Source organism: Patiria miniata, unplaced genomic scaffold (assembly GCF_015706575.1).
Source record: "Patiria miniata isolate m_02_andy unplaced genomic scaffold, ASM1570657v1 HiC_scaffold_20, whole genome shotgun sequence".
In the NCBI taxonomy this organism is placed as follows: domain Eukaryota; kingdom Metazoa; phylum Echinodermata; class Asteroidea; order Valvatida; family Asterinidae; genus Patiria; species Patiria miniata.
Genome location: NW_024037059.1, coordinates 28,907,100 through 28,933,420, shown reverse-complemented (window position 1 = coordinate 28,933,420; position 26,321 = coordinate 28,907,100). Strand labels below are relative to the sequence as shown.

At 41.1% G+C, this 26,321-nt stretch overlaps 4 protein-coding genes across 7 annotated transcripts in view; 3 read left to right on the top strand and 1 right to left on the bottom strand.

The window, feature by feature from the left end:
• Nucleotides 1-406: 406 nt before the first annotated feature.
• On the bottom strand, nucleotides 407-13,908 carry LOC119728510 (putative Polycomb group protein ASXL2). Of its 3 annotated transcripts, none has more exons than XM_038200779.1 (12): nucleotides 13,712-13,908; nucleotides 12,157-12,239; nucleotides 11,078-11,080; nucleotides 9,690-9,798; nucleotides 9,301-9,442; nucleotides 8,071-8,397; nucleotides 6,625-7,097; nucleotides 6,213-6,240; nucleotides 5,700-5,788; nucleotides 5,194-5,303; nucleotides 3,761-3,911; nucleotides 407-2,821 (listed from the first exon to the last, which is right to left on the bottom strand). In XM_038200779.1, exons 1-12 carry the CDS (start codon nucleotides 13,766-13,768, stop codon nucleotides 875-877), a joined length of 3,519 nt encoding a protein of 1,172 aa, XP_038056707.1. In that variant the 5' UTR covers nucleotides 13,769-13,908; the 3' UTR covers nucleotides 407-874. The 3 variants fall into 3 exon arrangements, with proteins under 3 accessions (XP_038056707.1, XP_038056709.1, XP_038056708.1); XM_038200781.1 differs by having other exon boundaries at nucleotides 9,316-9,442; XM_038200780.1 differs by lacking the exon at nucleotides 11,078-11,080.
• Nucleotides 13,909-14,179: 271 nt separating this feature from the next.
• LOC119728513 (coiled-coil domain-containing protein 178-like) overlaps nucleotides 14,180-26,321 on the top strand; it is a 28,643-nt gene continuing 16,501 nt past the window's right edge. Inside the window, exons 1-4 of one of the 2 annotated variants that reach the window (XM_038200783.1) lie at nucleotides 14,180-14,306; nucleotides 22,256-22,533; nucleotides 23,306-23,437; nucleotides 25,634-25,906. In XM_038200783.1, the coding sequence (XP_038056711.1) occupies nucleotides 22,311-22,533; nucleotides 23,306-23,437; nucleotides 25,634-25,906 (628 nt within the window). In that variant the 5' untranslated portion in view covers nucleotides 14,180-14,306; nucleotides 22,256-22,310. Of the gene's footprint in view, nucleotides 14,307-22,255; nucleotides 22,534-23,305; nucleotides 23,438-25,633; nucleotides 25,907-26,321 lie in introns of those variants that run through there. The other variant, XM_038200784.1, reaches the window with a different exon arrangement.
• Nucleotides 19,083-20,135, top strand: LOC119727987 (the record flags this gene model as incomplete). The annotated part of the gene is made up of 1 exon (XM_038200068.1): nucleotides 19,083-20,135. A coding segment is annotated over exon 1 (927 nt), but the record flags the coding sequence as incomplete, so codon positions are not given.
• LOC119727986 lies at nucleotides 20,139-21,579 on the top strand. Its single transcript, XM_038200067.1, has one exon. The coding sequence runs from the start codon at nucleotides 20,188-20,190 to the stop codon at nucleotides 21,577-21,579; it is 1,392 nt and encodes a 463-aa protein (XP_038055995.1). The 5' UTR covers nucleotides 20,139-20,187.

Genomic DNA, 26,321 nt, shown 5'->3' with positions numbered 1-26,321 from the left:
TGCACGGCACCATCCTTTGGCTCAACAGGGCTGCCACGCTATCGTCGTTCTGAACGGCAGTAACACAGCACTGTTCTAAACGCTGTGCCATTGCCGTGACGAACTCGATTCAATTCGAAGTTGGGGCAAACATTTTAGGAAAGCGCATGCTGACAATACCCTCTTTCGCATCCGCATCACAGAGAGTGAAATTGGAGAGAATATTAAGATCGCGCTGAAAATGTATTGAACTGCTTGAACTACTTGAACTGCTTTAACCTGGCCAGTTCCTCCAGATGCATTAAGGTTTGACTATTATATTCGGCATTTAGAGCAACTGCCATGTTGTAGACCAGCTATTGCCGCACTCATTTCAATTAAGTTCAGCGCAGCAATAGCACAGCGTCTAGAACGGGCCTCAGATTTTGCTTTTTTTTTCACAGGCCGAGTTACTACGTCTCAACATGCATTTAAAGTTGTATAGTCTTATTAAAGTTCAGTACAAATAACCTGCTTGGTAATTATACATTGCTACTAGCCAAACTTCAGCAGTTCTTTTGACAGTGAACTTATAGACTCCTTGCACGGACAGTAGAGGGCGTTTGCGACCACTTCGAGAGCCCCATTTGGAGGGACGCACCGTGTGCGCGTACCGAGTCACGCGCATATATGGGACAAAGCGCGCACAACTAATGTCCAAGAACCTGTATCGTCTTTGCACAAGTGTTGGCATTGTAAATGCGTTTGAATATCCCTCTCAGTGGTCTCCCCAAATTTCCCTGTGTAACCATTGCGGGCTACTTGTGCACGGAGCCTAAACCATTTTTGTAACAAAAACCATTTTTGTAACAAACTAATTACATGCTGAAATTGTTCAACAATTAACTTACGATGGTTATCTTACTACACAGGCCATGCATAGACTCGTCGGACTGACGCAATCATCGTGACAGAATGCTCCGCAACCTTTGCATACGACCATGGCTCCTAACCGACACGAGCATTTGCCGGGCGAGGCATCCAGGCTATCTGCACACTCCCTTCCGTTAGCTATGTCGACTGGTTGGAGAACAAGACTGGGCGTCGACCGACAAGAAAACGGATCCACCTGTGCGTTACTGTTTGTAACAATCTTAATTGATTCTGAGGAGACAACAGGTGTACCACTGACACTAGCTGACACAATCTGCTGCCGCATGGTGTTGGTTTTATTATCCAAGATTACAACCTCACTTGCCCTTGAATTATTCTCATTTTTAGTCGGTCCATGCATTGGTGTTCCAGGACTAGTCCCATTAGGAAGAGTCTTGTTTGTGTTGCCACTCTTCTCTTCATGTGGTGAGGCACTGTTTGGGGATTCTCCCGATGCGTTTTTCAAGTTCAGAAGAGTTTTGATTGAGTTGGGCCTCTGAGATGCACTTGTACTCGAGACTGCCAAGACTGAAGTTGTAAACTGTGGGATCTTTTCCACCACGACCCTCGGACTAGACGTGGTTTGTACGACGGACGCAGGTTTAGCAAGGCCGGGGCTTTTGTTCATCCGCTGAATGGCCGTGGCTGAGGCAGGCATCAGAGTCACCACGTTGGGCTGGGTCACGTAGACCACGCTGACACCGCTACCCGGTTGGGTCTTGATGATGAACGGTTGAATGGCTTGGACCACTTGCTGGTTCGATGCGTTGACTTGCACCACATGGTTCTCGAGCTTGTGCTTGGGCACTTGATTCAATGATGCCTGGGTGGGGTTATTAGCAGGGCTTGTTGACAGGGCGACAGGAATCACTGTCTTGACGGTATTCCACTGTGGAGACCGCGATCGGTTCAGAATCGTCGGCGTATGACCGGATATCTTAGCCTGATTCTGAGCTTCCGCTTGAGCCGCTGATCGCGCCAACAGCTTCGCAGTTGTCTGTGCTTTAATCTGTGCCAGGGTACGCGTCTGTCCGTGAGCCTGCGCCCGAGCTTGAGTCTGCGCCTTGATTTGAGCGAGTGTTCTCGTCCCCTGTTTGCCAACATTCACTGAGGATTTCACGCTCGGCAGTACCTTGGGTTTTATGTCCGGATTTGCTGTTGTTGCAGAGGTTTGTTGCCGTGAAGCATTCGCGCATGAGACGGCAGTCAGAACTGTCGCGGAAGACTGAGTAGAAACAGACTGACTTCGAGACACTTGACGGGAATCCAGCACCACAACGCTACTATCATCCAAGCATAAACGCTTCTCTTTACTGTCATCACTACTCTCCAAGGGTCTCTTCAACGAAACTACCTCCTTTCCTGCGGATGATTTTTGCAGCATCTGAGAGGATGTTGAGGAAGCGACTGAGGTTGCTGCTGCCTGATTCCGTTGGCTCTCCATTGCCATACTGGACAGGAGTGAACTGCAAGAAAAATTGGATTGCGACGACGGCGGCAAACTACTACTCGATGATGGTTTGATGTTTATATCTCCAATAACTGATCTGAACTCTGGTTGCTTGGTAACCGCATCTTGCTTGGGAGTGCTCCTGGTCTCCACGGTAGCGCAGTATTTCAGCTCCTTCTGGGTCATCCGATGCAGTCGTCTGCTCTCTCTTGAAGACATACTCCTGTGATGTCTTGTCAAAGGCTCGTAACCCGGCTTCTGGTGGTGGTGATGACTGCTGGATGCCGCCGATCGCGTGTTGCGGTACACGGTGCTGACCGAGTGCCCTCCGGCGCCTTTTCTCTGGGAAGAACTCCTGGTATGCATGGCGGGCGACTTCCTCTCCTCGGGTGGGATGACCCCCATGCTTGCAAAGGATTCTGGGATGTCAGGGGCAGTAGCGAGTAGAGACTGACCCCAGGATGGTTCAAAATGCTTGGCCTAAAATCACAAAGAGAATGAAAAGTCAAACGTTGTAAGTCAGTGGCTCACAGCAGAACAATGACGATGGAACAAATTGACTCTACGTAACTTTAACCTTGTTTTCAATGATATGACTGTATTTAAATCTTCTAATGTAATCAACAGTCTTTTGCTAATGTTGACTGACCATCACCTACCACTACTTTATTTGTATGACGTAACTCTGCGTGGTGAAGATGTGAATTAAACTTTGATTTATGCCAATAGGTGTTTGCATTGCCTCTGCACTAGTAAGCAGGAGGTCATGGATTCACATCCCACCCTAGTAAAGTAACTTTTTCTCGCAAGCCAACAGACAACAGCGAGTACACACTGTTCATTAACCCTAACCGCCCTGAATCCTCCAAAATCCTCTTTGCCAAAGTGGAGGAATTTGGACGATTGAGGTTACATGGCAAAAGTGCATTACTGATTTTGTAGGATGCAATTTGTCAAGGTCTTTAGCCGCCCCTTGTCAAGTTTTTGCTCAGCCATGCATAAATTTAGGCCCAGATTATGCTTGAAATCCTCCGCACTGCTCCAGGATGTCACTGGCCAAGCCTTAACATATTGACAGTCACTGCCGCAGGATTTTGGAAGTGGTCACCCCTCCACAGACCATATTCAAGAAATAATGGAGGAATTTGCAGGATTGAGGCTATATGCTATTTTTCCATGAGGCAAATTGGAGGATTTTGCAGGATTGACGCTACATCCTAGCAAAAAGGCCTAGGGAGTTGGGGTTAAAGTTATGTCGGGAAAAAACAAATATTACAGTTATGCAAACAGAGGAGTGCCCAACACACCAAAAGCAAGTCTGCAATTTAACACTCAACTCGTCAACTGTTCAATTAACAGGATTCAAACCAAAGACCTTTGTAATGCCACACCAGTGCTCTACCATTAATATCTGCGTACCTTCCACGGATCTAGCTTAATCATATCCTTCTCTATTTCCTGTCTCAGCCTCAGTTGTGATTCCGGAGTAAATTCCCCCGATGACAACCTCTCCCTCCATTTACTGCAGGCTCTGGCGAAGAACTCGTTATCCAAAGCAGAACCGTTCATCCTGAAAAAAAATGGATAATAAGAACAAAATAAACATTTTGTTAAAAATAATAAATAATAAATTGTAATACTTATAAAACGCTTTTCATCGTATCAATAATCTCAAAGTGCTTTACAATTATTCCCCCGTTCATCAGGCCACGAGACACTAGGCAGCCGATATCAGCCCACATTCGGTCCTCTACCCTCACAGGTACCCATTCGCACTCCTGGGTGGAGAGAGGCAATTGTAGTTAAGTGTCTTTCCCAAGGGCACAAACACCATGTTCCTGGCAGGGTTTGAACCCACGCACCATCTACATGATTCAAACACCGTAACCACGGTCGGTAATTGTAAGCTGTTGTTTTTCCCAAAGAAAACCCCATCATGACCATCATACAATCAATTCACTAAATGTAATCGATTTGGGTTTAATCCTGCGTTAGTATTGATTTTCTTGTTCATTTCCTTTCTGAGTGATCCCCGTTTGCTATTTCCAGGTTTGCAGCATTGCTAATGTTGCTAGCATCGTGACTTTGGGCGTGATCCCTGGCTACATGGCATATACAGGTTTATGGCTTCTGACTAGCGCCCCTTGAACAAAGACATTGACAAAATGGGGAACCGCCAACATAGGGCTGGATAGCTCATTTGGTAGAGCACTGGAACGGCAATCCAGAGGTAACAGGTTCAAACCCAGCTCCATTCAATTTCTTTGTTTAAAGGGAATATACAACATTTGCAAACATTGAAAAATAAAACTACCAAGTTTTTGCGAAATACCTTAATAGGATGGTGGTAAATGACAGTCTAAAGCATCCTGTAAAATCATGGCACCTGGTATACTGTCATTTTCAAGAAAAGTTGTATTTTTGTATCAATTTCCAACGCTGATCGGCCGATCAGCGTTGGAAACAAGCGGCTTTTTTTCAAATACTGGCCCCAATTGACCATTGCACTTGTTTGCAATCGATTACAAACCTATGAACGGGTACGAGCCAGCTAGACTGGTTCCCTGACCTTACAATTCCCCATTGTATGTAAACTGCTCTGTTTCTTCTTATATGGAGTCAGGGAACCAGACTACAGGAAAATGATCGTTTTTCTTGGTTTTTATAGCATTTTCGAACCCAAAACCTCCAAAAAGTCAATGTAACTATATTTGCTTTATATTTCCTACCCCCCAATTCCATCCATTTCTGAAAATTACAGCAAAAGCAAATGATGTATATTCCCTTTAACTAAAATAATATATACATGTCTCAAATTTGGATAGCATCTTTTTGGCCAAATTCAAACTCACTTGATGAAGTTATCGTTGGTCTGCACTCTGTCAACTTTGGGCAGGAGCGTCAGCAACTTGTATTGGTAGTGGGCGGGGAGACTGTTGAAAGTGTGCTTGTTGATCAACGCCTTGAAAAAAAGAAGTTATTTTTAAAAACATATTTTAACGATTACAATTGTTAGCATAATGAAATTAAGTCCTGGCCCGTGTGAAAGTCCTGACCCTTGCAAGACGTGTGAAAGTCTTTGGGACCTTGCTGCATTGAGCCAGTGCATAAACGGCCAGTTCTGAGACAATGAGAGCTAGTCCCATAGAACAATGCCACAGTTGTATCCTGCTGCAGTTGGTGACCACAGACTCTGAGGCAGTTTGGGCCTTGAGACATTTGACCTGATGGATCTTGTTATGCTTGGCAGGCTTCTAACTATAGAAAGTGTTTGTTGTGTTGGGCAAGTGTTTATACCATGACTAAACACTTAACATAAAATATAAATTTATTGAAACACTAAGTCATTTTATTTTACCTTCAGGTTAACGTTGGCCAAGATGGAATCCGGCGTTTCAAGATCTACATGAAGACTCATCTTCTTAGGAGGATGCAATTTTGATAAAACTAAAAAATATGAACAAAAAAACATCCCAATTATAAACTCACTATAACACTCATGCTGTGATAACTTTATTACAAATGAATGAAATTTTATTAAATTAAAAGGAAATTGTATTAACAAAATAGAGAAACATTCAAAAGATAAATAGCACTCAACTCTAACTCCCTACTTAGTTTCACTATTAAGTAGGAGACCATGTCCGTCAAAATCCATCATTGAATGTGATTCACATAATGCTTCAGGACCAAATCCGTTGAAATCCACCACTGGTGCTGGTGGATTTTGATGGACTTGGTACACGTGGCTTCTCTGCCAAAATCCCCCAAAATAGGGGTATGGATTTTGATGGAGTTGTAAGGTTAGGGTTAATGAAACTAAATGGTGTTAATTTTCTTCACACTTTTATAAACATTTCTATCATCTTACCTGAAAACTTCTTTTCTCGGTTTCTTGGCTGTAGGAGAATAAAGGAGATAATAAATATTGATTTTTGTTTAAATTTAGTAGCATCAAAGTGTAGGGCATAGCTTCAGCTATGCAATTTTAATGTATTTGCTCGACATATCACAGTAACTTTACATTTCAGATTGTTTGTCTAATATTTTCTACCACAAAATTGTTTTGTCAAGCATTGAAGAATAACTTATTTTCCCGAATTTGATCTTATTTAGATTTGTATTTCACATTAGGATCCTATATTTATCCTGTTCTTACAGATCACTATAATAGTATTTTCCTTTATCTTGATAGTTTGTCAGGCTTGTAATGGGCAACTTCTATTAAAAAAAGCCCCCCCCCCCCCCCAAACAAACAAAAAACACACCCACAAAATATTCACCTTGCCGCTGAACCCAGGAACATTGGCCATTAGTTTGCTCATGGTCTGGGACCTCGTCTGTGTCTGCAGTGGTAATGCCTGTCTCATGCTGATTCGTAGCGACACCCGACTAGCGGTAGGAGCTTCAGATTTAGCTGACGTCACACCAGGTGTCTCGTTCCCATCACCTCTGACCCCTAGGCTGCTTCGGGTCATAGTTCGTGAGGATTCGACCTGATTGTCAACCACATTCCCAGAGCTATCAGATGTACTCGATGGATTACCGGCTTGTCCTTGTTGATCTGAGGACGAGGTTGACTGATCTTTCTGGGTGTTCTCTGCTGGGTGTTGTGCGTTGTTGACATTTTGGGCGATTCTGAGATTATTTTCGGAGTTGTCGTCTTTGCTGGTGTCCGTGTCGACGTCGTCATCTTGCATGGCTTGAGAATCTCGCTCGTTGTCACTGGGAGATGGCGTTAAATCAATCACCTCCGCTGAAGTTTCCATGAAACAAAAAAAGATGGGAGAAATAAATAGCAGTCATTCACTTAACTCTTATGCATCAATGTATTGTTCATTTTTCCAGAGGTCTCTGATACTTGAGTTTTCAGAGGTTAGTTTTCAGAAGTCAATTTGTGCATCCACACTTCTGCTTATACATGATATGCACACTTCAGATTGAACAAAAACGCAACTTGAAAACTGCAGGACAAATGCAAATGCCACAATAATACACCATAGCTTTTATGAATTTAACCCTATTTCCATAGGCATTTTTGCTAGGATGCAACCTCAATCCTGCAAAATCCTCCAACTGCCTCCATGTAAAAACTGCATACAGCCTCAATCCTGCAAAATCCTCCATTGTTTCTTGAATGTGGTCCTTGGAGGGGTGACCACTGCCTCAATCCTGCAAAATCCTCCAGCAATCACTGTCAATTTGTGGAGGCAGAGCCAGTGACATCATGGAGCAGTGCGGAGGATTTCAAGTATAATCTAGGCCTAACTTTATGCACGTCTGAGCATAAACAACACAAGGTCCGGCCTAAGACCTTGACACAGTGCATCCTCCACAATCAGCCGCACACTTTTGACATACAGCCTCAATTCTGCAAAAAAAGTCCATTTTGCAAAGAGGATTTTGGAAGATTTGGGAAGGTTAGGGTTGATTAAAGATGTACTGAGTGGCAGTTGTACATGTTTTCAAGAAATGTTTTTTTTGGCCAGCCCAGTATCCTCTTTGTACTAATCTCTCTATCTGACTCACTGTCACTTGCGAGTCGGGCAGTGTTGTTATATAGGATTACCCTGTAACACCAATGAATGGCTAAATGCGGCCCAATGTGAAGACCAGATGCATGAAAAGACTTCCGGTGAATAGTCATTCTGAATCACTTCAATGGAATATCTGTGATCTAGGATTAGTTTTACTAAGCTTGCCTCTCCATGTTAACTTAGACGTCTTACCTGCATAATTAGGTTCTTTTCCCGTTGGGGATTTCACAGGTTTCAAGATAATCCTGGGCACAATCTGCTGCTTCCGTCGCTGGTGTTTGTGGTGCAGCGTGAATTTGATCCGCGTCGGGCTGTGCATCTGCGATGTGGCTTTAAAGCCCTTGGCACGGTGGTGGTGATGATGGTGGAATTGATCCTCCGAGTCTACCGCCCTCGGTGGCGACCGGTGCGACGACGCGCTACTTGATGAGGACGTGGACGTGGTCGGGATTTGGTAGAGCGTGAAGCGTCGCAACGCTGGAATGAGATGATGAGCTTTCTCTGGTAGATAACACACAGCTGGAGGAGAAATTACAAACATGGGAGTAAACAGTGCACATTGTCATGGAGGTCAGTTATAGTGTTGGAGACAAGTCCATCACAAGTCCTAAAGAGTCAATCACAAGTCCTAAAGAGTCAATTACAAGTCCATCACAAGTCCATTACAAGTCTAAACTAGTCCATCACAAGTCCTAACATCACTAGTCATCATAAGTCTTAACTAGTTTACACAAGTCCTAACAAGTCAATCACGAGTCCACTACAAGTCCTAATGAGTCCATCACAAGTCCTAATGAATCCTTCACAAGTCGTAACTAATCAATCTCAAGTCCTAACAGCTCAGTAACAAGTCCTAACAAGTCAATTACAGGTCCATCACAAGTCCTAATGAGTCAATCACAAGTCCCAACGAGTCAATCACAATTCCTAACGAGTCAATCACAAGTCCTAATGAGTCAATCACAAGTGCTAACAAGTCAATCACAATTCTTAACGAGTCAATCACAAGTCCTAATGAGTCAATCACAAGTGCTAACAAGTCAATCACAATTCCTAACGAGTCAATCACAAGTCCTAATGAGTTAATCACAAGTGCTAACAAGTCAATCACAATTTCTTACAAGTTCTTCACGAGTCCTAACGAGTCAATCACAAGTCCTAACAAGTCCATCACAAGTCTTAAAGAGTCAATCACAAGTCCTAACAAGTCCATCACAAGTCTTAAAGAGTCCATCACAAGTCCTTACAAGTCAATCACAAGTCCTAGCAAGTCAATAACACGTCCATCACAAGTACGGACGAGTCAATCACGCGTCAATAATTCAATAAACAATAAGTACCTTCGTCTCAACTCTAAAAATAAAAGAAATTACGAATGCTATATCTACAATGTCAGGCATGTCTCCATTTTTTTTCACTCACGCATTTTCTTGGTACCTGACTGCTGTTTGTTGACCACTAATTCAGCATCTGGTTCCTCTAAGGCATCCAGGGTACTAGACACATCTACCGAGTCATCAAGCTTGTATTCCAGCATCCTCCGAGCCTCATCGGATAAATGACTCTGTGAAAACAAAGAATGGAAAATTTCATCCTTTAGTCACTGTAGCACCCGAAACCGCCCTGCCTACTACTCACTGTAGCACCTGAAACAGCCCGAGCACTTTATGGTTTTATTGATTCTGCAGTGAATAAACACAATGTAATACAATGTAGTACAGTTGCTAGTGGGTTAAGAGAATGTCATGTTTTACCCATGTAATACAAGTGCTAACGAGTTAAATACAAGTGCTAACGAGTCAAAAACTTACCCTTAGTCCATAGACTCCCATCATATCGGCCACTTTGTAGAAAGTTCCGTCAGGTCCACGACAGCCACCATGCAGGACAGCATTCAAGCAAGCTGACGGTACAGTGCCACTGTAGCAAATGGATAGAGGAATAGACTAGTTTATTCAACTGCATCAAAGAAAATGCTGTATTCAGACTATGAGAAAACTGGGCATACACACTCATGAATCAAGATATAACATATAAACCAACAGCAAGCACTGCAAATGAATTCCATTTAAAGGTAGGGTAGATAATTTGTCATTTGTGCATTTTTCTCGTTCGAGGCAACAAAAGTGCTCAAAATGTAAAGATGGGTGCTTTACAACCAACCTGAAGAAGTCTTAGCTCTGTGAATGCTGTATATTCCAAGAAAACAATATCCTAGGGTTTCAATTTCAATTCAAATGTTGCCGAGTCATCTTTTGAGTTGCAGCCGAAATCAGTATCCGGGACACGTTCTCATTCAGCCGATTGCAGCTACGCGATGTCACGCACTGAACCGACGAATATAAGCAACCGCGTGCGTGCATGTACATCATGTCAACGCTTGCGCGCACCTGTTCACAGATTCACCGAATTACAAACCAACTAACTAACGGAAATTTCCAAAAATGTATCACTTGACACATCTTTGGAAATGGCCGCCTTTTATTATTTTCTTTAAAATAACAGCATGCCAGAAAGAATAATTTCACATTGACTATCCATGACTATCTTTAAACCAAGTATGATTTGGAACAATAATTTTGTCAGTTACTTTTTGGATAGCTGCAAATGATGTACCCTACCTTTAATAAGCCCCATCCCATATTTTTGACCAATCACAGCAATGATTGATGTCCAGCATGCGCATACAAAAGTCCAACATGTGTGCACACGCATATGATGTGCATTGCTAGAAAACGCAACGTGGCGTTGGCGAGGCACACATGTTGTCACCCATGTGTGTACTACTGTAACACAGGTTTAGAAATTTGGCAATATCCCAAAATATATAACAGCAAACAGTACATACTATATCAGGCAAATAGGCAATCACTCAATAACACATTCCATGCCCATGAGACCCCCCAGATATACAGCAAGGGCCCTAACTAGGATGATCCCAACTATAGTTAGGACAATGCTATAGTTGAGGTGTCACACGCATCAAAACGATATTGTAATATTCTAAAGGAGTACATGCTTGGACATTCTTACTATCTCATTAGAAACAAGTGCATTTGTAAGGCGATACACACATTTCTCATGTTGTAACAAAAAGTTCAATATTCCCACAGCAGCAGGAATATCCTAGGAAAGAAAAGAATTCCATGCCACACCATTTCACAGCAACCAATGCAAGCACATCAAACCTAACTCTTACCTTCTTCATAAAGGCAGTTCCATGTTGTAGTTTGTGGTTAGGCATGAAAGTTAAAACAAGAACATTTTGTTTATATTACTCACTTCTTATTTTAAATTGATATAAACATTCCTGGAAAGAGTTGGAACATAGGGGAAGTGTGGCCTAGTGGTTAGAGTTTGTGACCTATGAGCAGAGGTCAGTGGTTCGAATGCAGCTGCTGGTCATATGTTGTGTCCTTGGGCAAGCCACTTCACCCTACTTGCCTCTCTATGCCCAGGAGTATAAATGGGTACTGGCATTAGCTGGGGAGTAACCTGCGATGGACTGGCATCCCATCCAGGGGGAATAGAAATATTCTCAGTCGTTTCATGCCAAGGAAACCGGAGATAATCATTTACGTTTGGTTAAAATTAAGTTAAAATGTCACCACAATAAGGTTCAGCTCTGCCTATCAGTGAATTCCCAATACAATGTCCCTATATATAAACAAAGGAGATTCATCATTACATGCTGAGTCATGTCGCAAGATGGTATGAGATTTGCAAGCATCATTTAGTTGTAATTTTTCAAGGAATTTGAATGGAATAATAGGAAAAGGAACATTTTTTTCGGGGGGGGGGATTTTTGCCATTTGTTGTGCTTGGTTGCATTGTTGCTTTGGTTTTAGTTTTGGAATTTTTTAATTTTTGGGGCGGGTTTTTTTTTTTGATTTTGCTTTTGGTGGTAATAAGTTTACTTGTTTTGGTATTTTTGTTGTGTCAAAACCCAAATAAAATGGGATGATTGTAAATTTGCTGGGTTTCATTCTCTATTCAAAAATACCCGTTTTTTTATAATTTCCTGCTTTTTCCGGTAAAAGTCAAAACGTGTAAATTAAAAATTTAAAGCATAGTTTTCTATCCAGTATTTAGGGTTTTTTTGGTCAAGTATTCAACCAACAACAATTACATACAAAAGGGCTCAACTTCACGATGAATTAAAAATCCAAAGTTTCCCAAATTTGATACTTAGATTTTGTTCTAGGTACAATTTTTAGCGGCCTTTTTTTGGAGAAATAAACTTGTCGTGAATTTGGACAGATTGCCATCCAATATTACCTGATGTCTTTAAGATTAGCCTCTTTGATATTTCTCAATATCTCCTTACAGCTCATGGGCGTATTGGGCTGCTTCTCCAAAACCTACAAAAAATGAAAAGGAACAAAGTAAATGTGTCAACTTCTGAGGTCAGACGTACATTGAAGGGGAAATTCCTTCTCATTGTCATGAGTCATGACTGTGAGTTCCTAGTATAAAAAACCCCACTCAACATCCTTTATTGTCTACATTAACATTAACCACCCCAACTCCGAAACCACCCTGCCTATAATTCACTATAGTGTCCAAAGCACTCTATGGTTTTGATTCTTCAGTGAATGAACACGATGTAATACAATGTAATACAATGTAATACAATGTAATACAATGTAATGCATTGTAACACATGTGCCAATGGATTAAATAAGCAACATTGACCAAGCAAGTTTCAGGCATGCAACTGGGAAGTCACAAAAAAAGAGGAAATTCAAATTTTTCCCAGACTTTGTACAGTGTTTTTCTATTTTCAATGGCACACATTGGAAGTGAAAAAAGAGGAAATCAGCTGATCCGAGGAAAAGTTGCATGCCTGAAGTTTTCAATCTGTGTCTAAGATTTAAAATTTAACAAATCTGCATAGAAATATATCAAGTCACACCTAAAATTTTACTTATTAACTGTCAAAAAAACTCAAAACCCTGTAGTTATACCAAATACAGTCAAGTTATGGCAAAATGAATGTCTATTTTTGAAGATTAGATTTTTCATAAGGACTTTTGGGCGGGGGGGGGGGGGGGGGGTCGTTTTTGGGGTTTTTTAAATTCCATTTGTTTATTTCTTTTTTTTCTTCTTCTTCAGATTGGTACTGCCAAAAGGGTCCAAATGTAAAGAATGATACTTTTGACATGTTTTGAGGTTGTGTACAAACTATGGGGAGTTGTTAAAATCTAACATTTTCTTACAAAAATTTTAAATGTTTCTTTCCAAACTTAGCCTCTTTATTCCCAAACGTAGAGGCTATCATTACAGCAGCCTTAACGCAATTTTCAACAGCTATCATATCGCCCTCTGTTAAAAAAAAATGAAACATTCTGCAGTGTGAAGATGCAAGACTCAAGAGGGTGCTGTTTTATCTACACAATGAAAATGTTAGCTGAGGAGTCTTTTCGTAACTAACATTCACAATGCATTGCGGTACACATCAAGTTCAACGTGATGTCTCACGTTTGGATTTCGATAACTCTCTCTGCAAAATTAGAATTAAATTTAAAAGCTGAATTTTTGGTGATGCAAATGCTCACACAACAAAATGCAAAATGCTCCAAACTTAGACTTCCCCCCCCCCCAAAAAAAAACCAGTCAATTTTAAAATTATGTGATGAAAAGCGTGAAAAGGCATGACTTTCCCTTCATTCCTCTCTTTGTTTTTTCCAAGTTCCATTCAACCAACATTACCCACATTTCATGCAGTCATTTTGCACCCATTTTGCAATGTGTGAACATGATGAAAATTTGAAGAGCTGAACTGAAGTCATGGAAGTAAAGTCACGTACGATTGGACCACTAAAATACAAACCGTTTTAGCGGCCTCAGCCCACGTCCGACCCTTCCTACGTCTGTGTTTATCCTTCATGCTTCTTCAGAACATAGATCGGCCACAAAATCAGTTTCCAGAAGGATGGAAAATACAAATATTTAACGACATTTCTGCAACGGACAGTTTCTCACTCCACCTTCCGCCATTTTGTGAAGGATCTACCACACACACACACAGGGGTGTAATAAAATATTACGTTTTTATTTCCCATAGACACAAGAACTGTTGTCAATTTAACACTTTTTTTCTCTCTCACTAAATTACCTTAAGACTTTTTAATGTACTTTTAGCTGCATATAAATGATAAATACTTAGACTGAAATGATCGAAATAGATATTTCTAAAAATGATTAAATTGTACCCCTCTTGAAGTAATGGACAAATCTGAAAGGTCAACGACATTTCACTTCGTGCGATGTATTTTTGTTTCCGATGACGAGCATTCGGCATTTGTCGGGATTTTTCGTCACCTGGAAACAAGAAGCGTAATGGCTGCCTGCAGTGGTCGTGCGGTGCTGATGGAGTTTCTGTGGTGTGAATACTTGTTGTAGGCCCTAATGCATTGAATGTTTCGGTAGGTATGTAGACAGAGGTTCATGTTTAATAATTGTGAAATTATAATGAGTAAAAACATGTCAAATTTAGTGATAAAATAGCTGCATTTGAGGTGGAGAAAACAGAGTGAACAGTGTCAACGCTTTCGAGTCAACTCGTACCTTGGGCGACTCGTACCTTGGACAACTCGTACGTTGGACAACTCGTACCTTGGACATCTCGTACCTTGGATAACTCGTACCTTGGACAACTCGTACCTTCAATTAAGACGACTCGTACCATCAGAATAAAAAGTAGAGTACATGTACACTGTACGTGCGCGACTTAGTGTGTGGTTCCTTGACTCCCAAACGATACGATTCTTTTCAAGTCAAAGTTAATTTCCTTCTCACAGTACAGAACCACATTCAAGATCTAATGGCTTTGCCAGGCAGCATTAGTTTACGCATTGGGCCTGGCGGGCCGGCCTCCGAGGGCGCGAGCAGCGGTCGGTCGTGCGCGGTACCGATGCCGGTGACTCGGAAGCGGCCGGCGGTTTAACAAGTACACCCAAAGTGTCGCTCATCTATTGAAGCGTCGCTCATCTATAGAAGTGTCACTCATCTATAGAAGTGTCACTCATCTATTGAATTTTATAGTGGAGAAACTTCAGATGCGGATTTGGTGTGGTTTAATTATGCAATACAGCCTAACCACCGTAACATCCTGTTTCCAGAGCGAGCTTTATTAAACTCTATTAAAACCAACCGACAAAATTTATAAAAATCAAATTTAAACATTTAATGTGTCTAAATAAAGTAATTTCTGCGTTTTCTTGTGAAGTCTAATAACCAAAGTATACAAGAGCAGTCAGTACTTTTAAATGATTCAGTCCTTTCCTAGCTATAAGTCTGAAAGTCTAAAATGTAAAAAAAAAAATTCACAGTTGGTTTATTCATCAACTGGTTTATTCGAAACATTTACAAATTGGGGGCGGGGGTTTGGCCACTTTTTTCTTCATATATATATCATCTCAATGATGGTCATTCATTGTAGAAATGATGGTAAGACGTGAATCTTGGATAAAAACATCACTGGTTCCATAATATTTTCACGTAGCCTAAGTCTCTAAACGTAACGGCAGACTGCATCAATGTCACCGTGCACAGACGTCCATATTGACCGGTCAGCGCGGCGCAAGAACCGTGTCACTTTGCACGGATGCCGCGTGGGCTTGTGCATGCCGCGCACACAGTGCGTGTAAGCTGCCGCGGCCGGCTTCGCGCTAAATAAATTCCTCTTTTTGGGGGCCCGGGGAAAGCGACCCCATACCAAAAAGAGATTCACCTTTATTTTAATAAGCAGTCCACTTCCAATGAGTTACGGTCCACTTTATTCAGCCTCGGATCATTATCCTGATTGACGGTACGACTTGTCTTACGCGTGATGGTACGAGTCGTCTTAACTGAAGGTACGACTTGCCGAAGGTACGAGTTGTCCAAGGTACGACTCGGTATAATGACGTCGAGTTGAAGGTACGAGTTGTCCAAGGTACGAGTTGCCCAAGGTACGAGATGACCTGTTACCGTGTCAACTAGGCCTATAGCCCCACTGCACTAGTGTGGCCGCGGTTAGCCCCACTAGTGTGGCCGCGGTATGCTGCGCTGAACCTCTGGCCACACACCGTGGTCCGCGCACTACTGAGGACGTTTTCATAAAAATTGCAGGGAATTTCTTACATATGGTTGTATTCTACGATGTCCCATCTATCACTTCTGCCTTTTTCTGGGATGCTTAGGTGACTGTAATGATGTTCAAACTTCAATTTTCCGAGATATTCTTGAATCTTTCTGGAGCCCATATGCACTCGTGAAACGTCTGGTGATGGCAGCCATGAAGTCTGCACTTGTAAGGAAGAAGAAAATGTGACAAGAGATGACCTCAAGCTGTGACGTCGCGTTATGCAAATTGCTTGTCGAGCGAGGGCGCGAGTTGCAAATGCGACGGCTGTTTCCTGTGCCATAGATCCTGAATAGAGATCAGTGCACGTGGCCCCCAGACGATAAATGCATGGTACAGGAAACCTGTCATACTAAAAAGCGTCAACACAGCGTCAACATGCTCCAAAGCGTCAACACAGCGTCAACACATCTAAAATGCATTAAAAGTGACAAAAGCAGTATGCAACCCATGGAGTGTGGACAGAAACAAGATTTTCGCTTAAAATCAATAGGTTAAACGTCTGAAAATTGCGATTTTCAGTTCAAGAAAATTGGCTCTCCGTGCCGCTCCGAGATCGGCTGCCATGTTGCCTCAGTGGCAGTGCAGACCATTCCATTATGTTAAAGGGTGATAGCGTTGTACAATAAACCTCAGTCCCTCAGTCTCTCACAGATCAGAATGCACTGGTATCCCTCTGCATCATGGCGCCCTCTGTTGTTTATGATAAGATAATGTCATTACCTACACACCCCTACTTGAAATGGTGTAGTCCAAGCTTTGTGCGAAGTCAAGATGGCGGACAACGGCCAGTGAAAATACTATATTTTTAACAACAAAATGGAAACTCAATCCAATGGAAATTCTCCTTTATTCTATGCTTTACAATTATATACCTATTTTTGTCAATTCAGAATGTGTTTTGGATGTTGACGGTGTGTTGACGCTTCTGTCATGTGTTGACGCTGTGTTGACGATGTGTTGACGCTGTGTTGTCGCTGTGTTGACGCTGTGTTGACGCTGTATTGACGCTGTGTTGATGCTTTTTAGTGCGACCCCAGGAAACAGCCGTCGCATTTGCAACTTGCGCCCTCGCTCGACAAGCAATTTGCATAACGCGACGTCACAGCTTGAGGTCATCTCTTGTCACATTCAAAATGGCTGCCATCACCAGACGTTTCACGAGTGCATATGGGCTCCAGAAAGATTCAAGAATATCTCGGAAAATTGAAGTTTGAACATCATTACAGTCACCTAAGCATCCCAGAAGTGATAGATGGCACATCGTAGAATACAACCATATGTAAGAAATTTCCTGCAATTTTGATGAAAACGTCCTCAGTAGTGCGCGGACCACGGTGTGTGGCCAGAGGTTCAGCGCAGCATACCGCGGCCACACTAGTGGGGCTATGTCAACTAGGCCCCTAGACCCGTGAACGGGTCTATCACACAGTCTGTGAATAAACTTACAAACTCTACGGACGGTCATTTCGGCCATGCTTCACCGCACACACACCTGGCTGTAAACACAGCCATGACATCGCAGTAGGCCATAGGGTTGCAGACCAGTAAATAAACTTCCATTGACCCCAATGATAAATGTTCCCACTTCAGAAATTCGGGGAAAATACTCACAACTCTCCAAGGTGTTTGAGACACACATCAAATCATGGCCTAGTCCCATAAATGTGACGGTAATACTGGACAGTCTGGACTACCTCCGTGTACTATTATTATTAACCGTCACAAATCCCACATGTGGTATTTGGACGGAGAGTCCGTTGCTAAGGGAGCCGAACAGCAATTTGAAATCCCAATTATTTTGTCACTTTATACTCGCACAATGCCGTCTACAACTGCTTAATATCAACAAAACTTTAAATTCGGCACCTTCAGTTCAGAGGTCTAGTTATCTTGTAATTTCGAGTTGAATTCGGACGACTTTTGCAGCCATTGTTCACGAAAGCGTCGTGTTGCATGAGGTCATGGGTTGTGATAAATCGCGCCCTCACTAGCTTGCATCAAATTTTGACAATGTGCATTTTTAGGGCTGTTGCCTGTCATTCAGTTTTGGTCAAAAGTGCCTGTATGCTGGAGCAAGTCATAATCGTGGTAAACGGTAAACCATTATTCTACCAATGTGGTGTCAGGATACCATTTTTCTGCATTATACATAATTATAATTATTGTTTTAATAGACTTAATGGTTAGCCTTAGTTAAAAATTTCATTCGTCTTCTGAAATAGTAACCCAGTTTTCTTCCCATTACAGAAAAGGGTCATTCCGTGTCAAATCAACACGCTTTTGGACCCGACCCTCACAGATTGAAACAATATTTGGTGTGATGATTGGCCTATATGAGAAACCCCCAGAACTGATTTTTTTTTGTAAATTGACTCGTTAGTTTTTGAGATACGGGTCAACGAACTTTTGACTAATTAGCATGACCTCCGAACTTTAAATACTTGTATCTCAAAAGCTATTGCGCCTACAAAGCCAAGTTGTACATCATATTAAAGTTCTTTGAATGGCCTCCATTTCATAAAATAAAACCAAAATCGTAGCATGAAGTGCAGAGAAAATGCGTAACAAAATGACATTTGACCTCGAATTACGAAAAACAACATGCTTCAAATTTTGTAATTTTTTTTTCAAATGATAGTTTATGATGTCAGCAACAATCTTAAAAAAAAATTGGGATGGGCGCTCTGAAAGTTTTTAAGTTATGATTTTTTGAAGAAAGCCTGTCCATGAAAAAGTATGCATAATATTAAATATACATGTACATGTACATGTACATAACATGTAAATGTACAGGTATACTTGTACTGTGTACATGTACATGTGCACATTTTACCTGTGCATCATGTTTGCCCTTTACAACCGTATAGTCTCAACTCATGTAAATAGGCTGCATCTCCCTACCTCTAGACAGTATTGTGTGCTTTTATGCAGTTTAAGATTAGATGGGCAAGTTTCAATCAAATTCAACAAAAACCCCAAAGTGTATTACTTGGTGTCACAAAGCTTTAACTATTGACACTGACCAGAGCAATACAACACTGATTAAGTCTTTCATTTGGACCAGTGATGTCTCTTTATGGCCTTGGAAAAGAAAACAATGGATGTTTGGTATATGGAGAAATCTTAACACCTGTGCATTTGTGCACAGTTTGGTCCATCAGTTAGTCAGTATAGTGGTTAGAGTGCTCAGAAGTACAGCATGTCTACTGCGAAAGAGCAACACCCTCGATTGAAAAGTTTGAAGAATACGTCATGTTGTGACCCATTTAAATGTCACAGCAAGAGAAAAACTGTTGGTTTGAGAGAGGTGTCTGAGAGGTTTGTAGTTGAGCACCCCAGCCTCAATCTTTCTCGTGCACAAACTCTCTGCACTGGATGTCGTAAAAAGTTGTCCAAGTTGCCACCAGAATTAACAATTTTGACATCGGGAAGTTCTGGTGAGACCACTGATTCTGAAGTACCAGGACCTTCAAGATCACCGACACATAGAGATGTTTTTGTTTCACCCAATGTGGATGTAGACATTGTCAATCAGTCTTTGACGATAATTGGTGAATCCCCGATCAAGAGCAAGAAAAAATCTACAGGAAGCTATATTGAAAGTAAAGTGAAGAAAATCGAGTCAACAATCAAGAACAGGCTTGAAACTGCAACAGGTAAACAGTTCCAAGATGATGAGTGTGAGATGATAAGTCAGTTGAAGGAAAAGTTTCACTCACTGACCAGGACAAGTGAACAAGTTCAAGTTTTGACTGTGTTACCTACGAGCTGGAGCATCCACAAAATTACAGAGGAATTTGGGGCATCAAATTATATGGCCAGAAAAGCAAAAAAACTGGTGAAGGAACAGGGAATACTAGCCATTCCAAACCCAAAATCTGGAAAAGTACTAACAAAGGAAACAGAGCAAAAAGTGAGAGACTTCTATTTGTCAGAAGCAATCAGCAGACAAATGCCAGGAATGAAAGACTTTGTTTCTGTCAAAGTAGACGGAGAGAAAAAACATATACAGAAGCATCTCATACTCTGTAATCTGAAAGAAGCATTTGAACATTTCAAGAAAAAATACCCCGATCTCAGAATTGGATTTTCAAAGTTTGCTGAACTTCGGCCAAAACAGTGTGTCCAGTGGAACGCATTCTGTTTGTGTTTGTACAAAACATCAAAACTGTAAACTTATGTTCAGTGGAGCTAAATTGGAAACTGTGACAAATGGAGAGATGAAGCACTACCGTGACTGCCTTGCTGCAATTCAGTGCAACCCACCACGCACTGAATGTTTCCTAGATAAATGTGACGAATGTCCAGGAACAAGTGACCTTAGAGATAGGCTTGAGACATATTTTGAGGACAACATGATTGACCAGATTGAGTACAAGCAGTGGACAACAACCGACCGTTCAACACTTGAAACCAAAATTCAGACAGTGGATGACTTTTTGGATTCCTTCATGGCTACTCTCCGCAAGTTACTACGTCATGACTTCATTGCCAAACAGCAGAGTCACTTTCTCCAACACACTAAAGCCAACATGGAACCAGGCGAAATCTTGGTCATTGCAGATTTTGCAGAAAATTACAGTTTTGTAGTTCAGGATGCTGCCCAGTCATTCCACTGGAACAATCTACAGGCTACAATTCACCCCTTTGTGTGCTACTTCCAACAAGAAGGCAAACTTAATGAGCACCTAAGCTTTGTCGTCATCTCAGACTGTAATACCCATGATACTGTGGCAGTGCATCTGTTCCAGAAATTGCTCCTTCAATTTCTCACTAATAAGATTGAAAGTTTCAAGAAGATATTGTACTTCTCAGATGGTTGTGCTGCTCAGTACAAGAACCTTAAGAACTTCATCAACTTGTGCCATCACGAAGAGGATTTTGGTGTACCAGCAGATTGGCATTTTTTTGCAACCTCCCACGGGAAAGGCCCATCTGATGGAATTGGAGGAACTGTTAAACGCCTTGCAGCAAGAGCTAGTCTCCAGCGACCTTTGGATCAGCAGATTATGACCCCATGGCAGCTGTATGAATTTGCTACTTCTCAGATAAAGAGTATTGACTTCGCTTTTGCAACAACAGAGCAATACAAGAATGAAACGGATATTCTCAGGCAAAGATTCCAAATTGCACGTACCATTCCAGGAACACAAAAGCTGCACTGTTTTTGTCCGATGTCTAGAGACAAAATTAAGGTGCGTGATTTTTCCTCCTCCTCAGACTCAAGGGAGGAACCAGTTTGTCTCCAAGTCCATGGACAAACTGCATGTATTGATTTTGCAGATATCAAGGGGTATGTTACAGTGATGTATGACTGTTACTGGTGGCTAGCATGTGTTCAGGAGATCCTTCCAGCATCCCAAGAAGTGGAACTGAGTTTCCTTCATCCCCATGGGCCATCTCCATCTTTCAAGTTCCCCTATCGACCAGACACACTTGTAATTCACGGAATGGATGTACTAACAGCAGTGGAACCGGTCACTGAAACAGGACGCATATACAAGATCTCTGCCGAGGAGATGAACACTGCAACACAGACTTTGGTTGAGCGAAAAATGAAAGTAACGTAGACCGGTATGTATAACATATTTTTTATAAGTAATTTTGTTCTGCCGTTAATATATATGTGGAACTATACAGTTGTAAAGGGCAAACATGATGCACAGGTAAAATGTGCACATGTACATGTACACAGTACAAGTACACTGTACATTTACATGTTATGTACATGTACATGTACATGTACATTTAATATTATGCATACTTTTTCATGTACAGGCTTTCTTCAAAAAATCATAACTTAAAAACTTTCAGAGCGCCCATCCCAATTTTTTTTTAAGATTGTTGCTGACATCATAAACTATCATTTGAAAAAAAATTACAAAATTTGAAGCATATTGTTTTTCGTAATTCGAGGTCAAAGGTCATTTTGTTACGCATTTTCTCTGCACTTCATGCTATGATTTTGGTTTTATTTTATGAAATGGAGGCCATTCAAAGAACTTTAATATGATGTACAACTTGGCTTTGTAGGCGTAATAGTTTTTGAGATACAAGTATTTAAAGTTCGGAGGTCATGCTAATTAGTCAAAAGTTCGTTGACCCGTATCTCAAAAACTAACGAGTCAATTTACAAAAAAAAATCAGTTCTGGGGGTTTCTCATATAGGCCAATCATCACACCAAATATTGTTTCAATCTGTGAGGGTCGGGTCCAAAAGCGTGTTGATTTGACACGGAATGACCCAAAAGTAAAAGCTTGCAAGTGTTCAACAGATGGTCTAAAACTATATTAAGCAAAGATGGCGTCATCACCTGGTGCAATGAGTGAGGTGTCCGACTCCGCACGAGTCCAGATTCGGATAGACGCAGGCTCCCAACCACAGAAAGAGAAAATGAAGGCGTTCCTTACGCAACCAAGGACTGCTTCCAAATTGAGTGCTGTAACTGACGAGGCGACTGGTATTACGTTTTCACCAGTTCCTAGTGTACAGACGAATACTGAGACATTGTCCTCCAAAAAAGGTAAACATTCTATCATTCAAATATTAGCTTGCAGTTGCGTAGTCTGAGTATCATCTGTTGTTCAATGGAGCCAGCACGCTAAACAACGTCTGATATACATGTGCAATGCAAATGTATTTGACCCCGTGCGTCGGCCAATAATTGGAGTCGAAAGAAACGGGGGTCATTTCATGCAGAAATGTGAACGAAGTTGTTGATTGGTCAATTTGCTGCCATGTTTTTGTAATACAACAACGGTTACCGAAGACCTGATATAGAAGGTGCCTGCTGATTGGTCAGACTCTGGAGGTCAAGATGCAGTCTTGTTTTGCATCTAGTTAATTGCCGAATCTGCCTGGATATTGTAGACGATTGCTTTGCAAGTGGCTATTCCATAGACTACCAGTTGAGTGTGTGATAGGCACATTATGATGACATTCAAATGTTTTAGCAACCTTAACACATATTGTCACTGCAAAAATACAAACATTCATGATACATGTATAAAATTATGAATGGCCCTGAAACTCATAACCAGCCTTTGCATATTCCATCTTATTTAGTTGCAGGGGATGACCAAAAAAAATTGGGGGGAAATTCGGTGTGACAGGCACCTGTTTTGCTAAAACCTTGTCGACCAACAGTAAACTACGGTGTGTCGTATTTTTGTAACACTCGGCAGAACTGGTAATGTGAAAGTGTAATCTGAGGTGGTATTAGGTTTTTTAGAAAATACGTTTTGGATATGGATTGCTTTGATAAACTTATAATTTTCTTTTTCTCTAAATGAAAGGAAAGAAACGGTTTCACAGCAGGCGACAGAGATCAGTGGCTCAGGATGACACTGCTCATGACTCTGGTATCGAGGAGGAACGGTCATCACCAGACACTGAAGGAAAAGTGGATGAGACATTGAGTGAATTAGGTAAAAATGAAGTGATTTACGGTGGATGCTGTAAAAGCGAACAACTTGATACTGTATATTTGTCTCATTGTCTATTACTTGAGGCATTTGAGTAAGCTTTGGTTTTCCATTTTGAGAATTGTGTTTTGATTGTTTTGAAAATGTTTCAGAATAATTTATAATACGCTGAAAGAACCAACCCTCTCCATTTGTTTTCAATGAAATTCATGTGTTAGAAGAAAAATTGCCATTCACAAGTCCATCACAAGTCTGGTCATTCTTAAATCACACGTCAGTCACAAGTCAGTCAAGTGTAACGGGGATGAACAATAACAAAACATTGCCTTTGTCAGAGTTCATTTGAGTAATTTGTGACATGGCTTGGGATGGATGACTTGTGATGGACAAGTTTGTGAAATCTTGTGAGAACTTGTTAAATGGCCATGCAATGTACTTTTACTTTTTAGAAAATGTACCTTTGTGTCCCATTTAACCTTATTTTCAATTTTTTTAAGATATAGTCCATCATTTGTAATTTGTGCATTTTGTTCGTTTGAAGCCACAAAAGTGTTCAAAATCTAATGAAGGATACTGAACAACTAACCTGATGAAGTTTCAGCTCAGCTTCAGCTGTATATTCCGAGAAAAACAGCATTCTAGGATCTCAATTTCAAATCAAAAGTTGCTGAATCATGTTTTGAATTGTTCTGAATTGCAGCTATACGCGATGTCACGCACTGATCCGGCGAATTATAGCGCTCTTGTGCGTCGTGCCAATGCTTGCGCGCGCTGCGTCGAATAACAAAACGAACTACTAATTTAAATTTTCCTACGATGCGTCTTAAGACGCACCGTTGGAAAGGCCTTCTTTCGTTGATTACTTCAAAATGATAGCTTGCCAGAAAGATTAATTTCACAGGGAGTTTAGTCCACTTACTATCTTTCAACCAAGTATGTTTTTCAACAATAATACGCCAGTTACTTTTTCGGATGGCTGCAAATGATGGACTATAGCTTTAAAGCAATTTTTAAAGAGTATTTTGGTGCCTTTTTGGCTTTTATGCTAATGCAAATTTCCATATTCGTGATCAAAAGTGTGATGTCATTTCAGGCAGAAACCTCAATGTTACAGCTATCATCAGCACCAATAGCTGCCAGAATTTTGGATATTTTGCTGGTTTAAATTTTCTTTTCTTTGGTGATTCATTGTTAAGTCAGTACATGGCCAATGTGGCAAACTTTTCTCACAAATGTTTTCAGTGAGCGAAGTTTTGGGTTCACAATTGAGTAGAAAACCCCTAAACTGAACAGTGTCTTCCTGAAATGACATCACAGCAACAGTGCCCTCAGTTGTCCGGAAAAGCATGGACAATTTTTAATGTTTAAAGAAGTGCACTTTTCAATAACATTATTAAACCAAAAAGGGATGTCGTATAGTTTTCATACATTTAAGAGAAGTAAAAGTTGCACAAAATGTGTTCCTAAGAAAAATTCATCTTGTGGACCCTTAAAAGACTCTGCTATATCATTGCCGTATGGTCGATAACAGACATTCTCCACTAAACCCTTGAATAAACCTAATATATTTTAATTAAATAATTATACAAATCACTCAATAATTTGGATTGTGTTGGTCTTATTTCGCACCACCAGTCCGTATGTTACAACATACTAAATAATCTTTAACACAATATTATTTTATCCAATTTTACGTCTTAACAATTCCAAGTTTCTGAAATTATAATACCTTCTTTTTAACAACCACATTTAGCTTTCCGTTTTCCAATTTTAAACCCATAATTCTCTGTTAACCTGAAGAACCACTCGTGATAGTAGCCGGCTACGAAAACTCGAAACTCATTGAGAAAATTGAGAACGTAGTTTGGCCCCATGCTTGCTATCTCATGCCAAAATGATGAATGAATTCTTCTATCTACAGACTGAATGTATTAGGTTACTTCTTTTATTAATTGTATATTAAATTTAATTTCAGGTCTGTTCAGTGGTGCGAGCCAACATGAAGTGACGCTCACGCCACACCCTGAACACCTTACCATTCTTGGTTACGTAACGTGGAGAAAACAAATATATGCTAATTCACCGAGGGCGCTCAACCGCATATATTATTATTTTTAACAACTTTTATTGCACTGTAGGTTTGTTTATTAAAATAATAATCAACTCAAATCCTTTTTTTGTAATTTCCTGACACCACAGACCAGCTCTATCCCATCCCCGAAGGATGGCCGCGCCTCCACGACAAGATCTTCAAGCGTCGCGCCCTCTTCTTCCGCAAGCCTGCCTCCACTAGCGTCGAGTTGGCCATGGAGCATCTGCAGAAGCTGCAAGATCGCATTGAGATATGGAGCCGAGAGGTGGAGCTGGAGATATTGAGTAGGCGGCCGTCGGTCATCGCTGCTAGCGTGATGAACTCGTCAAGATCTTCTAGTGTGATTGAGGAGGCACCTAGCAGACTGACTGCTGATACTGGTCAGTACAAAGGCCTTATTACTTGTTGAGGGATGTAGTCGAGTCCACGCACGCGCGTATATGGCGTTTTTACTAACAAACTGGATATCACTCATTTTTGATGTATTAATGTGTTCAGATAAATTTTTAAATTCAGATAAATTCTTATGTGGATGAAAATGTTGAAAGCCCTATTGATTTCTTTTGTGTAAGATTAAAATAAAAAGAAATGCTTCTCAAATAGAAACTCTTGCAACTTGTTAATCATTCTGGTGGATTTGGTCAGTGTTTGGTAATTGAATAAATATTACAGCTAGCAGACAGACTACGGCTATGACTATAGCTATGGCTATGGCTCGCAATTACACATGCGCCTATGGAAGCGGCTGCAGCCACTTCCCACAGACACTGCTTACTGCTAGCCATAGCCAAGTAA